Source organism: Rousettus aegyptiacus, unplaced genomic scaffold, assembly GCF_014176215.1.
Source record: "Rousettus aegyptiacus isolate mRouAeg1 unplaced genomic scaffold, mRouAeg1.p scaffold_m13_p_10, whole genome shotgun sequence".
In the NCBI taxonomy this organism is placed as follows: domain Eukaryota; kingdom Metazoa; phylum Chordata; class Mammalia; order Chiroptera; family Pteropodidae; genus Rousettus; species Rousettus aegyptiacus.
Window position 1 is genome coordinate 49,186,646 of NW_023416285.1, and position 15,116 is coordinate 49,201,761.

Consider the following 15,116-nt stretch of genomic DNA (forward strand, 5'->3'; position numbering starts at 1 on the left):
TTTGGCCCACTTCTTATTTCACTGTTTCTTCTCCATTTATCCACCACTAGTTTCAGACCTCCCCTCTGTATACCCAGCAGCAGACACATTCTTTGTTCCTGCAGCATTGGCTTGCCCTCCTCCTAGCCCAGAACCAAACCCTGCCTTCTTTGAAGGTCAGCAGACCTTGCATGGTCTCTGACCCACAACTCACTTGAAACTTTGCATTTCTCTTGCCATTGTTGCCTTTTAAAAAGGTGTTTCTACTTTTGATTGTTTTTGGTCACTGAGTAAAACACTCTCAAAACTTATATAAACACCACCACTCTGCTCTGCATTCTTGGCATTTTTATGATGGATGTGGAAACAGACCCCAAACTAACTTTAAGAGAAGAAGAAGCTGCTGATATATAAATTTTCACTGCAGAAGAAGATTTCGCTGGGAAACAGAACCACCAATTATGTTTCCAGGAAGCCACCTTAATCTTTTTTTTTTAGAAAGTATGGGGATCACTTAAGAAAAGAAGGAAAACTAGCAAATGAAATGTTACAAGTCACCCTGTCACGAATAAAGAGAGGGAAATGAAACTCTCAGGATGTGACATGCGCCAAGGTAGAAAGGCAGGACTTCTCAAGAAAGTGACAGCTCTACTAAATACAAAGTCAGATTAATCCAGAGCAAAGGGGCTTCTATCCAGTTCTCTGAAAGGTCAGGGAGGAGCATCCACCCATGTCTGCCAAGACATGTTCGTAATCCCCAACTCTAGGTATGTGTGAGAAGTAAAGACAGCCTCCTTTCCCCAAACTCTGAGCATTCAACTATAAAAATCAATACATAATAGATGAGACAAGACATATTCAAAAGGCGCCTTAGAGACAAAATGTTTCCCACACTAGAAGCAGAGAGTGCAAGGACTCTTCAGTTACCTTATCGATCATATTAGCATGTCTAAAGAAAGAATGTGTCAGTCAGAAAAGGATTTGGTGTGGACAGGCAGAGAAGAAGCAAGATTGGAGAGGAGCGCTTGGCAGCATGATTCCCTGCAGTCCAGAGGGTTAAGGGCCCTGACTCATCAGTGCGAGCATGTGGGCTGTCTGGCAGACATGTCCCTAGTGGGAAGGCGGGCCATCTGGTCTCCAGAGCAGATGCCAGCACACTCTGGCGCCTGAGACCCACTCTCTTCACTGAGTCTGAGATCACCATGCAATTACGGTCAGACTTCTTAGTTAGCTTTCCTGTTGAGATAAAGTATACTGACGCTTATTCCACTTAGAATTGTCTTTTTCAAAATGAATTAATGCATTGACATTCTGGTGTATATCCTTCAATTTCTTGTGAGTTTGGATAATGTGAATTAACATCCCTAAATTCCATGAGCCCTTGGGCACTGTCATGACCAGTTCTGTATCTGTTAGGCTGGGGATGAGCCCCTTTATAGTGGTAAATTCATTAAGGGGGTGTACTCGGGGGGAGGGCTTCTTGATAAATATGCAGCCAGCGTATTTGGTAATATGGCAGGACTCCTTCATTTTATCATATGGCTCTCTAACCTAATCCAGAATAAACAATAATGATCAAATATTGCACATTTAATACATACTTGTACTTTATTCATTAAATCCTCATAATGCTTTTTTGAGAAAAGAATTATTATTTCCATTTTATAAATGAGGAAAGTGAGGCTAGGGAGGCCCAAGGTCATACAGGTTGCAAATGACAAGGCCAGATTTCAACCCCAGGACTGTCTCCTGTTCTGCTAAAACAAGTAATATAAATCTTGCGTCGCCATTAACCAGAAAGCATAACTAGAAGCCAGCATTGCTACTTTTCATAGCAGGAAACAGGGCAGCTCTCTCCAGCGGTTAATCTAACACCAGAGTCCCGTCAAAACACATTGGGAGTGTGGATTTCTCTGTCAGTCCTCAACAGACAAATGTCAGTGTTCTAAAGTTCAGCTTTGTGTTCCAATGCCAAAGTGAGTTCCAAACCTTCAACACTCTTCTAGACACACAGAACAGGCCTAATGGTTCTGAGCCTTCCTACCCATCTGTTTGAGAAATTGGCCACTGTGTTTGAGTAAAGACTGCGTACTTTACTCAAATATTGGCCCACAGAAAATGAGCCTATGCCTAGAGTTGGGCAATAATAATATAGTAAACAATAGCAGTAGCATCTGTTCTTACCATATAGAGTATTTCATTTAATTTTCCCAATCACCTTGTAGAGTCAGTATTTGAATCTCCATTTAAAGATGAGGAAACTGAATCTTCAATGAGGTTAAGTATTTTGTCCACGGTCACACAGCTAGAGGATGACAACCCTGGAATTTGAACCCATATCTGATCTGACTCTGGCTCTGAGGCACTCTGAATTACTGGCTACCAGAAAAGCAATATCTGGTTAGATGGCCCTGAAGAGAAACTAGACACAGCCCAGCACACTGTGGAGAGACACTAGAGGCGAGGACATGCTGGCACCACATCTACAGCTGTATTTTTGTGGTTGGGAGGAGCTGCTGCTCCCCTAAGCAAGGGTTCACTCGGTCAAGTTCGAGGAATGAATGAATGCGGCAGCAAAGCATCCCATAAGACATTACCTGTGGCTTGATGAGAAGACCAGCTTACTTTTCACATCTTGAAATTGGTGTGCCGTGATTAATGGCTCCTAAACTTTTGGCCAACTTGAACATGCTAAGGTATAACATCTAGTTGCCATGTGAGGCAGCCAAAACCTGATTAATGAAGAAATATCAAAAAGAGCAAAATGTGTGTCTCGGGCTGAGTAGGTCAAGGTAATGACATTCAAATGGCATGGCAAAGCACAACCAAAGGCGTCTAGATTCTTCTCTGACTCTTCCACTTACCAGTTCTGCTACCTTCAGCAACCTCTTGCCTCTAAAATAGGGATAGTGATAGCTGTCTCACTGGGCTCTTGTGCAGGTTAAATGAGCTAACATGTCAATCACCTCGAGCGTTTGGTTTATAATAGCGATAAAAAAATTAACTCCCTTTCCCGTTCTATAACTAACTCCCACCAAGAGTTGGTTTTCTAGGAGAAGGGAACTTCTTACTTTAGGCATTAAAAACCAATCACAGCCCAGACCTTTTCCAACGAAGAAGCCACCACTACCAAGACCGGAAAAACAAAAGAAGGAGCTGGCTTGTTTTTGATGGCTGTTGTGGTAAAGTTGAGACTAGTGCAATGTCACATAAAGCTCCAAGCCAATTGCTTTCTCTAGTCCCACAATGAGACCATGCTTTATGGAGCTCAGATCATACTTGAGATCGGGGTCACTTTTCATTTATCGCTGAAATTTAGGAGGCGCAGTGAGGGAAACTCTGCCAAGCCAATACCTGCAGGGAAAGCTAGTGTTTTAAAAGAGAAGTGTCACTCCCTTCCTCCTTACATGCCACAAGATAGGCAAGAAAAAAAAGAAAAATGGGGTCGAGGGAAGGCATGATGACCCCCAGCGTGAGGTTTAGAGAGCCAGCTACCAGAGGCGGGGCAGGGTGGGGGCGGGGCAGGAGGTACAGCGGCGAAGGCGCGGAGCCTACCTGCGGACCACCAGCCGGAGGGTCTTGTAGGATCCTTTCACCAGGGAAACGGCCTCCCTTCTGGAGCTGCTGAGCGCAACCTCGTTGATGTGCACCACCTCATCCCCGGCCCTCAGCCTGCAGCTCACCACGTCCGCTTTGCCCCCTTCTTCGATCTGCTCGGAGAGACGACAGAGCCACACATGAGCTGCTCTGGGTACTGCGCACACTCCGCAGAGCCCAACACAACAGGAGCCAGCGGGCCGCACTCAGCCAACCTGAAGGTAAGCTGCAAGCAGGCAGGGCGTGTCTCCTGTTCCCACGCCCTCCACACCCACCACCCTGCCTGTGCGCAGAGAAACCTCAGAAACGTTAGTGGAAGGGATGAAAGAACTTGGTTTCCATCCAAAAGCCACTATCCCATGGCACCGATGACCCCCACCTCTTCATATCATCAACTCCTAAAGTCTACTCAAAGCTTTTTCATTCCTTTATAAGTTGAGTTCTTATTTCATTTTTGATCTAAAATTATAATTCATTGAATAAATAAACTGTGGTACATCCAGACAATGGAATAGTACTCAGCCCTAAAAAGAAATGAACTACCAGGTCATGAAAAGACATGGAGGAAACTAAAGTGCATATTACTAAGTGAAAGAAGCCAATCCAAAAATGTTACACACTGTATAATTCCAACTACTTGACATTCTGGAAAAGGCAAAACTAGTAGAAATATCGGTAGTTGCCGGGGTTGGGAGGGAAGGATGAATAGGCAGAAAACCAGATGTTTAGGGACGTGACACTACTCTGTGCGACACTACCAGGGTAGATACCTGATATTGCCCCACAGAATGTACACCACCGAGGGTGAGCTGTGTAAACCATGGTGGTAATGATGCACGTGTAGGTTCCTTAGTGTAACGAGTATACCACCCTGGTGGGGGTGTAGGTAACGGGGGAGGCTGCACAAGGGACAGGGAACAGGAGCAATGTATATGGGAACTCTCTATTTTCCACTTAATTTTGCTGTGCACCAAAAACTGCTGTAAAAAAAAGTCTGTTAAAAATTTTAATTCATTCAACAAAATGATTTAACTCTTACTTTATCCCTGAAACTCTTGCTTTATCTCCAGGTATTACTAAGGTGTAACAGTGGACAAAACAGGCAGAAACCCTTGCTCTTCTGGTAATTGGGGCAGAGGTAGAGAAGCCAACACTAATCATAATAAACAAGTAACTGATGTGGAATACTAGAAGCTGATGTACTTTGGGAACCAAGAGAACAAGCAATACTAGATCCAGTGCCATGTGCCAGTGGATGCTGTGGGATGTCAATAATGATGAAAGGGAATAAAAAGGGGGGAAAAAAGCAAGTGAATAAAACATGACCCATATTTTCTCTTTTTTCAATAATTACTCTCCAGAATTGCCCACAGGTTTAAAAACCTCCAATAGATCTTAATATGTTTAAAATGGACCAACTTCCTATAAGGAATTTGTAAGATGGACCCTTGTTAGCTTTTATTTTATTCTTAATAATTAAAATAATATATGCTAAAGTCAATATTTTAATTAATTTATTTATCAATGTTTATTAATTTGTTAAGAAATCATTATATGGTCATTAATTTCTTATAAAGCATGAAAGTAATATAGAAATTGTGTAAAAAGAGAGTGAGTCTTACCCCTGCTCCCTCCATGTTACTCTCTAAAGGTAACCACTGTTTACAGTTTCACTTATGAATTTCTCCCTAAGTTGCAGACTCTTCATCCGTAAAATGGGGATAAAAATCACTCTCATCTCACAGAGCTGTAGTGAGGAGTAATGAGACTGACTAGTCATATGAATGGGTAAACAATTCCTGGCTTATAGTAAGATTCCAAAAGTGGTAGCTACTGTTTTCATAAATCACGTATCATGAAGATATTTCCATTCATAAGACAGTCTACTATAACATCTTGATATGAATGTAACACGGTGTGTTTACCCATTTTCTATTGATGGTCATTTCCTCCTCCTGCCTTTCTACCTTTTTCATCCTACTAAACTTCCCTGCCAACATCTCTAAGTTTACTTTTTCCTCAACATACTGGGCACACTCTAACTTCAAGGTTGCTCAGGTTTTCTTTCCACTGGGGTTGCTCTCCACCACCTGTGACACCCTTAAGCCACCTATAAAAACTGCAATATGCCATGAAGTTTAAGAGCTGGTGCTCTGGAACCAGACAACATGGCTCTGTTGCTTACTAGCTGGGTGAATTTGACCAGGTTATTTAATTTTACTGTGTCTCAGTTTCCTCTTTTGCAAGATAATAGTACTTACCGCAGAGATTGTTGTGAGGATTAAGTGAGTTTATGCAAGTGCTTAAACAGTGCCTGGCACATAGGACATATTTAACATAAGTTAGCTCTGGTTACTACCCATTTTTTGAGGCCAAGTTCAAATTTCGTCTCCTATAAGCGTTTCTAGACCTCTCATTAATACCCACCTTACCCTCTCACCTTTGCAATCTGTCCTTTAAGAAGTAACCCCTCTTACCTCCATTTTCAGAGAATCAATTGAATAAAATAATACATAAACTGTGAACGACATCTAAGCAGTTTATTATTTTTATACTACTTCGACATGCTGCTTGTGGTGATCACACCCTGTCTTTGAGGAGAGCGACCTGTGCCTGTTCCCTGCCCACAGTCCCAGCCCATCCCAGCTTGGGCTGTGAACTCTTTGAACTCTTTGAGGAACCATGACCCCAGAATGCCTCCCCAGAGCTTTGCACAAAGGACCCCTCAGAAAATATTGGTTCATTCATTTGACAAATATTTACTGAGCATATACTATGTGCCATTTATGGAGCAAAAAGTTGGGGGTACAATGATGAACACTACAGATACAGTCCTGCTCAAGTGCAGTTTGTGGAATTGAACCCCTTCTGCATTCTTTGCCAACATATTCTATACAATGAGAATGAGACTTAGGAAATAAACAATTTTTTTATATATAAAAAAGGAAGTTAAGAAGGCTCATTTGTGTAGCTTGTATTATGTCTTTCTCATGACTGATCTGATGTGAAAGCAAACATCATGAGGGGGAATATCAAACAGATTTTATTGTTGTTTGCTGTTCTCATAAAACTCTGTATTTACAGAGTTTCTCATTATCTTTTCACTTTGCATAGAACTTTTAGGTTGGAAATACTTTTAAAAAGTCAATTAATATAATTGTTTATAAAATTTAAAAAACCGGGGGTTGGAATGCTTTTTTGAAATGGTATTTATATGAGGTTTTAATTATTGCTGGAGATGGCTTTTAGACCTTTTCTCTCACACTGATCTTTTGCATAAGCCCCTATCCTGTTTTCAGTTTCTTTTTTTCTTTCTCCCTTTTTCCTCCAAATACTGGTCCTTCTTTATGAAACCTCTCCTTATTAACCCAGACAGAACCTCTCTTTTTCCTCTAAACGATTTCTACTTGTCTTGAAACAAGCCATAATCATTGCCTTTGGCATAGATATTTTTTAAATTTAATTTTCTTAATTTTTAATTTTTAAATTACAGTTGACAAACAATATTATATTAGTTTTAGGTGCGCTACATAGCGATCAGACATTTAATTTGTATACCTTATGAAGTGATCACCCCAATAAGTCTAGTACCCACTGTGATTTCTGATCATGCCCTATTCGCACTTCTAGATTTCAAATTCCCTGAGGTCAGACTCTTGATGAACACACTCATTCTTTCTTTCATTCACAAGTATTTTTTCAAGCACCTACCATGTGTCAGGCACTGTTCTAGGACGGGGGAAACATCAATGAAGGAAACAAACTGTATTCTCTCCTTTCCTGGAGTTTACATTCTAGTATATTTTTCATACACTTCATATTTTTTTATTTTTTAAAAAAGCATGTTCCCTGAGGCAGGTCAAAGAGCCTACAGTGATAAAAACAAGTCAGGATTTCTTCTGTTCTTTCAGGTGCTTAAATTCATCCATATAAATAACTCTCTGGGAGGTCAGCAATTTCTAGGGAATCAAAAGACCCCTAGGAGGTTTTCTCTGTGCTAGGGTTCATCCAAGGGCTCTACTCCAAAAGGGAGATTCTCACTAAGCCTTGAGTTGAGCCAGTTATACCTGAAGTGTAGACAGACCCTTGGTTATATAGCATTTCGGTTAACCAGACTGAAGGCTGCTGTATCAGTTGTGGACACTTAGGACCCCACCACGTTCCCCTCCTCCCTTGCTGATGCTGGCCCTGTCTCTGCTTTTTTATTTGAAAGCATCGGCATCAGTGGATATTTCTTTGTCGGCCACTCAGGTAATAAATTTGAGTGCCAAGAAAGTTGAAGCTACTGTCTAAAACAAGGCTGTGAATTACCTTACACCATATTGCTGTCTACATTTATTATCATGAATAATAAATTGAGAAACTGAGGTTGTTTTGCTGATGCACTGATAACAATTGATTTCAATGTACTGAAGTTAACTAAATGCATAAATCTTTAGTTGATGTCAATTATTCACACAGTTTATCTAAAATCCTGGTTATGACTTAAAAAATATTTACTAAAGGTTTAACAATGGTTTTCCTGGACTATTCATCAAAGAGGATTATACTTCTTCTAACCCTAAGCCCCTCTGATACTGTCTGTCAACAAGACTCAGTGCAAAATGAAGCTTATTATTTTAAACCTTTGGACCAATACTTGAGCAGCTGAAGAGGTCACTGGCATTGTTTGTCCAATTTCACCTGCATAGATTTACTTATTTCAAGAATGTGATTGTCAACAGGTTAAATGACTTCAGATAATACACCAGCTACCAGCGTGTGGGAAATTCCTAAGCCAACGAACTGGGTGAGTGTACACCTGGCAAATTTGCATGCTTCTTCCCTTCTCAAATCCTACAGGTATCCACACCTATGGGACTAAATTGATTTTACTTTGATGACCATTTGAGGGGTTGGTTTTTGAATCGTTTACAGTCTTACATTGCTGTAAATTTAGCACCTAACATAATGCGTGCACATGATAGGTGTTTGATAAGCATTTATTGAACGAATCTAGAAAGCTGACTTTAAAGAAATAAGTACAGTACTGGGCAATACATGCTATGATAGAAATACATTCAAATTAAATATAGGCACAAAGGGGTGTGTGTGTGTGCGCGCACGCGCGCATGTCCATGTCAACAGCCGGATGTGGTGTGTGGAGGGGCAGCAAGCTAGGTCCATCTCCTTTCCTCTTTCTTAGTTTATAGAGACTAATCTAAAAGAGGAAGAGTGAAACTGCCATTTGGGGCTTAGTCCTATGTTCTGCTTCTCCAGGATTTGTGCCCTCCAAACTCAAATGCTTCAACTTTCTGCCTGCCTTCCTGTTCTTCATTTATGTCATCAGCTGCAGCATTACCATGATCACAAGCATGTCATTAGCAGCAACCTAGTGACCCTGTTAGGACTTTGATTAGATCAGTCCACCCACCTCATCACACTCAGAGGAGAAGCCAAAGTCCTCCTTATACGCTGGTACGTCAGACACTGGGTCCTCATGCCTGCTGCTCCCTTACCTCCTTCAGGATTTCACACAGATTCAGCTTCTGGAGGAGGCCTTTTCTGATCACTCCTCTGAGATCTCAGCCTCCCCTAATACTACTCATTTCTTCCTGTCTTCATTTTTTTCTTTAGTACTTAAATTATGATCTAACTCAGTGTATTTTTCACTTCCATATCTTGTTTATTGTCTGTCTCCCCACTAGAATGTCAGCCCCAGGAGGCTAGGGACTTGGGTCTGTCTTATTCACAGCTGTATCCCCAGTGCCCAGACAGCATAGGCACATAGAGGTGCTCCATATTTATTGTGAGTGAACAAATCCTCATCATCATTGCTACCAGGTGAGTGCTTTCTGTGTTCCAATTACTGTAGTATCTTAAAAGTCACAGAAGTGCTATAAGATATTAAAATTTCTTTTTTATATAAATGCAAATACCAAGGCTCAGAGGAATCCAGCGACTTGCTCAAGGTTGCAACATTAGTAAAACAACAGAGCTGGGTCTGGAATTCAAGACACTGACTTCAAGCCCAGGCTCCCTAGCCCGCTGCATCGAAGAATCCCCTAGAACTTTGTCCTCAAATTAACACTTCTTCACTTGTCTGCCTGATCTTTCAAGGGCCCAAGAACCTGACAGCCAATACTTCTGTGTTCTGACCCTTCTTTCAGAGATCCTAAGAGCTCTGAAGCTATTATATGAGCTCACAGGTTCAATAAGACTCAAAGCTTACACATGAGAAAAAGAGTTGGCCTGTACTGCCACCGAGGCTGGGAGATGGCCTTGCCCTGTAAAACTGAATATGTAGTGACTTCCATTTATGTGCAATTCTATCTGGAGTGTTGATTAAAATTGAACTCATCCTGCAAAACTCCACCAAAACTGAATTTCACCTGCATTCCAGTGTCTAAATTCTTTAGTCACCCGCCCCGCCCCCCGCCCCTTTTTTTGCTACTTCCATTCCTGGATGATGACAGCTAGGAGTATAGCAAGGTGGGGGTAATTCAATAACTCACAGTCAATGTAATATAATGAGGAATTTGTGTGCTGTATTGTTCAGTTAATGATTTGAGGAGAAATATGTTCTCCATAAGTTCAAAAACTGTATTAAAGCAATAAGCAAAATACATAAAGATCAAATGATAATTAGATAAAGGAATATATTAAGAATCTCTCAAAAAAAGCTTTTGAAAGTGTTGCTTTTTCTTCACTGGGGCTTATCATTGCTCACAACCTCACGGGGAGTCTTAGTTTTAAACTATGTAAAGTGGGGACAAGAAATAAAGTAGAACAAATAAAAGTTCCTCACCAGGAGTTATATCTGGCTCTCAGGTCTTATGAAATTAATAAACATTTTTTGGAACCCAGGACTAACTGCTGGACTTTAAACAAAACAGAGAAACTCTGAGTTGCACAGCATAGCATGAGAGTACAGTTATGATGTCCCCATTCTCTCCACCTGCTTCTCATCTAACCCCAAATCATTGGGTTTATATTGTTGAAAATTTCTATTTAGGGTCAGAAAATGATGTGTATTGTACTAGAAGAAAGAATGCTGGGTTAGGAATCAGGAATCTTGTGCACTACTCCAAACTCTGGCCCTTTATACCTTTGTATCTGTAGGGCCCCCAGACCGAGTCACTTATCTATACAATATGAGTAATATTTGCTGTGCATTATGATGAGACAATGCCTTAAAAACAGAAATGTCATTTCTCATACTTAAAATAACCAACATGGAAAATTGCATAGTTTTGTTTTAAATTGGAATACATATACAACAGTTACTATTAAAAATTATATAACCACTTTCTTTTGCTATTTTCTAAATAGGAGATATATTATTTTATTTCCAAGATTCATAACCTAGATGGAAAGCCTAAGAACAGAGGTTGAAGCAGTGTGGTGTGTAAAGCCTGGGCAATGTTTATGAATCATGCCTCATGGCCAACATGTGTATGAATCTCACTTCTAATACTAGGTGATCTTGGGCAAAATATGCATACTCTATGAACACCCATTTCTTTAGTCTAAGTCTGGGAACAAGAAGGCTAACCACACAGAGTTGGAGTGAGGATTGCAAGAACACAGAAGTTTCCTTACACCTAGCAAGGGCTCCATAAAGGTGTGTTTCATTAATTATGGGTTTTTTTTTTTTTTTTTTTTTTTTTTTGAAGAACACAAGAATACCTGTGTTAGCTACTGCAGAGACCAAGGGGAAGAAATTTGCTAGGAAGTGGAGAGAGGTCATTTTCTTAAAATGCAAAACAGGAATTAACTAGATTGATAAATGAAACAAGAGACAGTCTCTTCTTTGGAGGGAAGTTTTTACTTCAGAGAACAGTCCCAGGGCGGGAAGTTACCCAGTGACGTCCTTTGATCCACCCAAATGAGCTGCAGCCCCAGAAAACCGAGACATGCCTACAGTTCTTGATCTGGAACTGATCTCACAGGTAGGATAACAGTGAAGCTTCACTGAAGCCACTTCAGTCACTCAACCTTCCTCACTGCCCTCACTGCCTAAAGAAAAGTTTACAGATCCCGTCTCCCACAAGACGTGATTCTGAGAAAAAAAGTTTGGGGATAATTAAAAAGTTAAGTATTCAGTATTCCTTTCCATTTGTGTATACATACCCTGCCTCGTTTTACAAAAGATTTGAGGCAACTCCTTGTACTACAAAAGGATAAAGGAAAGAGGTGAGGGAATTTGAGCAAAAAGGACAAAAGTAATAAAATAAAAGCCAATGATAAGATTAACTGCAAGAAATGCATTCCATACGTGGGGATTCTCATTTCCCAGGTCTCCACATTTACAAGGTTTCATAGGGAGGCAAAGTCTTCATAATTCAAAATGTTCACTAGTGAAGAGACCAGTTTTAAATAAGGCGTCACTCAAAACAGCCCTTGCAGTCTGACACTAGCCTTATGTAATGGTATTGCATCAAAGTCTTCGCCAGTCAGCTTGGATGTGGGGTTGCAAATATCCAATATGATAAACAAATACAATGTAAATCAATTGCACAGTTGACTTGCCTATCTTTCAAAAGAGGAAGGATATAAAATAAAAGGCAAATCACTTGTATAGTTGACTTGAATATCTTCCAAAAGAGGCAGAATATAAAGGATAGAACAATAAGCTATCTTAAAATTCTGTGAGAAAATTAAGACCAAAAATGTCAACATAATTCAGTCTTTCTTCTGAGGATTAGCATATAGTTGCAATTGTCATATTTTTTGCTTTTATAAAAGCAAGGTTAAGTAAACTTATTTTCATAGTTATTCATTTTGTTTTTCAACTTTATATAATCTAAAATCATATTTTGGTCCCTGTTTTATCTATCTATTTATTTATTTATTAAGAATTAATACAGTTTCAGGTGCACAATTTAGCAGTAAGGTATATATATATATATATATATTTATATATATATATTTATATATATTGCATTGTGTGTTCGGTGCCCTTGGTCCCTGTTTTAAAGTGGATAAAGTGGATTCCCTTAGGCAGACCTTCTTATACAATCATTTGCAGACAATAGGAGCTACCTGGAATGTATGTAGTACACTAGTTCTGGCTCTCGGCTTCTTGATGGCAAAAGCAAAAAGAAAACATGCATAGTTAGAACATTCGTAGTGACATAATATAGAAAAAGTAGAAAATCATTATGGAGCGTTGAGATGATAGTATTGAAATGTATTATTGGAGAAGGTTTAAGACCCTTGGTGGCTAGCTAGTAAGAAGTCTAAGAATGTAGAGACCAGTCTTTCTATACTGCTCTGTGTTTGACTTAACGTTGTCACATGCTAAATGCCTAATGAACATGGTGGTGGCACTTCATGCTGTTCAGCAAGTATCCCTGGCTCTTCACCTTGGCCACAGAGGAAATGCTCCTTTCTCTCTGAGTCCTGGGCTGGGACTCTTGCAGTTGAGTGGAGCTATGAAACTATTTCTGGTTAATATTCTTTAAGCAGAAGAAACATGTCACATTGAAGCAGAGGCTATGTAGTTTCCTTTCCCTTTTGCATTGTGATTCCTGATGCTGTAGATGGTGACTCTTCTGTCACTTAGGTTCCCTACATTGCCACCCTAAAGACATGTGTAGAATGAGCAAGAAATAAGCCTATGGCTTAAATCACTAAGATTTGGCAGGTATTTGTTACTGCAGCATAACGCAGTCTCTTCTGACTGACACAAATATCTTCTTACCAGTGACAGAAAACATAAAACAAATGAGTTGTGTAAAGACAAGTCGCATATGCTGCTCAGATCCCTAAATAAAGATCCCAGTTAGCAACCATAACATTCTGGACAATTTAGGTAAAAAACAGGCCCAGGAATAAGCCTGGATCTCTGATGCATGTGTCTCAGCCTCTTTTTCTCCCTTCATTTATTGGCACAGGAATCTTACCCAAATATATGTGGACCTGGGAATCCCTACTTCTTGTATATGTAGTGAATAATTTTAATGTAGATTGAGCTTTAGAAATGGGACCATTCCTCTTGCACTGGGACGTACTGAAAGATTATTAACAAGTGGATGGAGAATGTTAGGGGAAGTTTATTAATCATAAAAGGGAACACAGAAATAGAGACAAAAGAAAAAGGGCCTGTTTTGGAGAAACTACAACAAATACAAGTAAGAATGTCTGCAAAAAAAAAGGACACTAGAAAAATGTAACATTGAAAGCAAAAAAGTGGGTAACCACATACATGAAGAAAAGTCTGTACTCTGATTACAAAAGACCAAGACATGGACAGAGAATTTCTGAGACCACATGAGAGTTCACTCAATTTGGAACTGAGGGGTGAACCTGGGATTAGAACTCTATATTCGGAGGGTTTCCACGTAGCCAAGGATGCTGAGGAGGAGGAGTTCTGGCCGGGCCTTGGGCAGGTGCTATTATGGGGATCAGGGGTAGGAAAGGAAGCCAACTCTGGAAAAGATTAGGAGTTTCCAGCTTTTAAAGAGTATTACCATTTATACTTCCTTAGGTTCATTTAAGTAAAGAGATTCTGGTTCAATATTTAGTGAGGTCCCTTTTGCATCATATGCAGCTGCCTGTTGGGGAACCAAAGAGGATGGCCTGAGGTGTTGCAACAACTTCCTGGCTGCTCTTCCTGACAATTGTCTAGTCCCTGCCCCACCACTAGCCCCATTGTTGGTCCTCCTCAGGCCACCAGAGAAGCCTAACTGTAGCAAGTCTGACAATAGCACTTCCAGATGTAAAACCCTTCTACAGTGCTACATTTTCCATAGGATGGTCCAAATTCCTGCGCTTGGCATCTAAGCTCTTCACTTTATAGACCCTGCCTGCCTTTCCTGACTCATTTTTGCCCACTCTCTCTCCTTTGGCCATATCTTTGAGGTAAGCCATGTTCCATATGCCTCCAGAACATTCCACATGTAGCTACCTCCTCTGAGGCCCCCACAACCCCCAAACTCATCTTTTAGGACTTAGTTCGGTGATCACCTTCTCTAGCGAGCCATCCCTGAATCCCTGAAACTGGTCACATGCCTTTCCAATGCTTTCCCATTTACTCTATCACGGCACTACCCCACTGAAAAGTAATTGTTTACTTGACTGGTTTCCTCTAGCGTGTCACTTCTTTGAAGGACCAGACACACTTACTCCTTTTGGTATCCTTTGTGCCTGACACAGTGCCTGACTCACAGCAGTTGTCCAAGATGTGTTTGAAGAATAAACATGGTAGACAATGAAATGCCATAGTTACAAGGGTTCAATTTTTGGATAAGAACTTGCTTGCCCTGCTGCTATCCCACTCCACCATTCCCTTATTTGATGGGGACAGAAAGTCTGCCATTCCTGGGGTGTTCATGGCCTGTTGGGTGTTTCCCCAGTCTGTTCAGGCCCGGGCCCTTTGATAGAGCTGCTAAGCACAGTGGCCTATTCTCTTCTACCAAAGCCTATGCTATTCCCTGTTTCTATGACTCATTACAGCTCTGCACTATAAGGCCGGTGTTAAGGGCCCTGGCTCCAGAGCCAGACTTCAGCCCTCAGCTTTATCACTGTCTTAGTTTCCTATTGCTGGTATAACAAAT

At 40.6% G+C, this 15,116-nt stretch overlaps 1 protein-coding gene across 2 annotated transcripts in view; it reads right to left on the reverse strand.

Moving 5' to 3' along the window:
* Window positions 1-15,116, reverse strand: part of SHROOM3 (shroom family member 3) — a 279,842-nt gene that overhangs the window by 178,317 nt on the left and 86,409 nt on the right. For both annotated transcript variants that reach the window (XM_036227824.1, XM_036227825.1), the window contains exon 2: window positions 3,535-3,689. In XM_036227824.1, coding sequence (XP_036083717.1) covers window positions 3,535-3,689 — 155 coding nt within the window. The remainder of the gene's footprint in view (window positions 1-3,534; window positions 3,690-15,116) is intronic.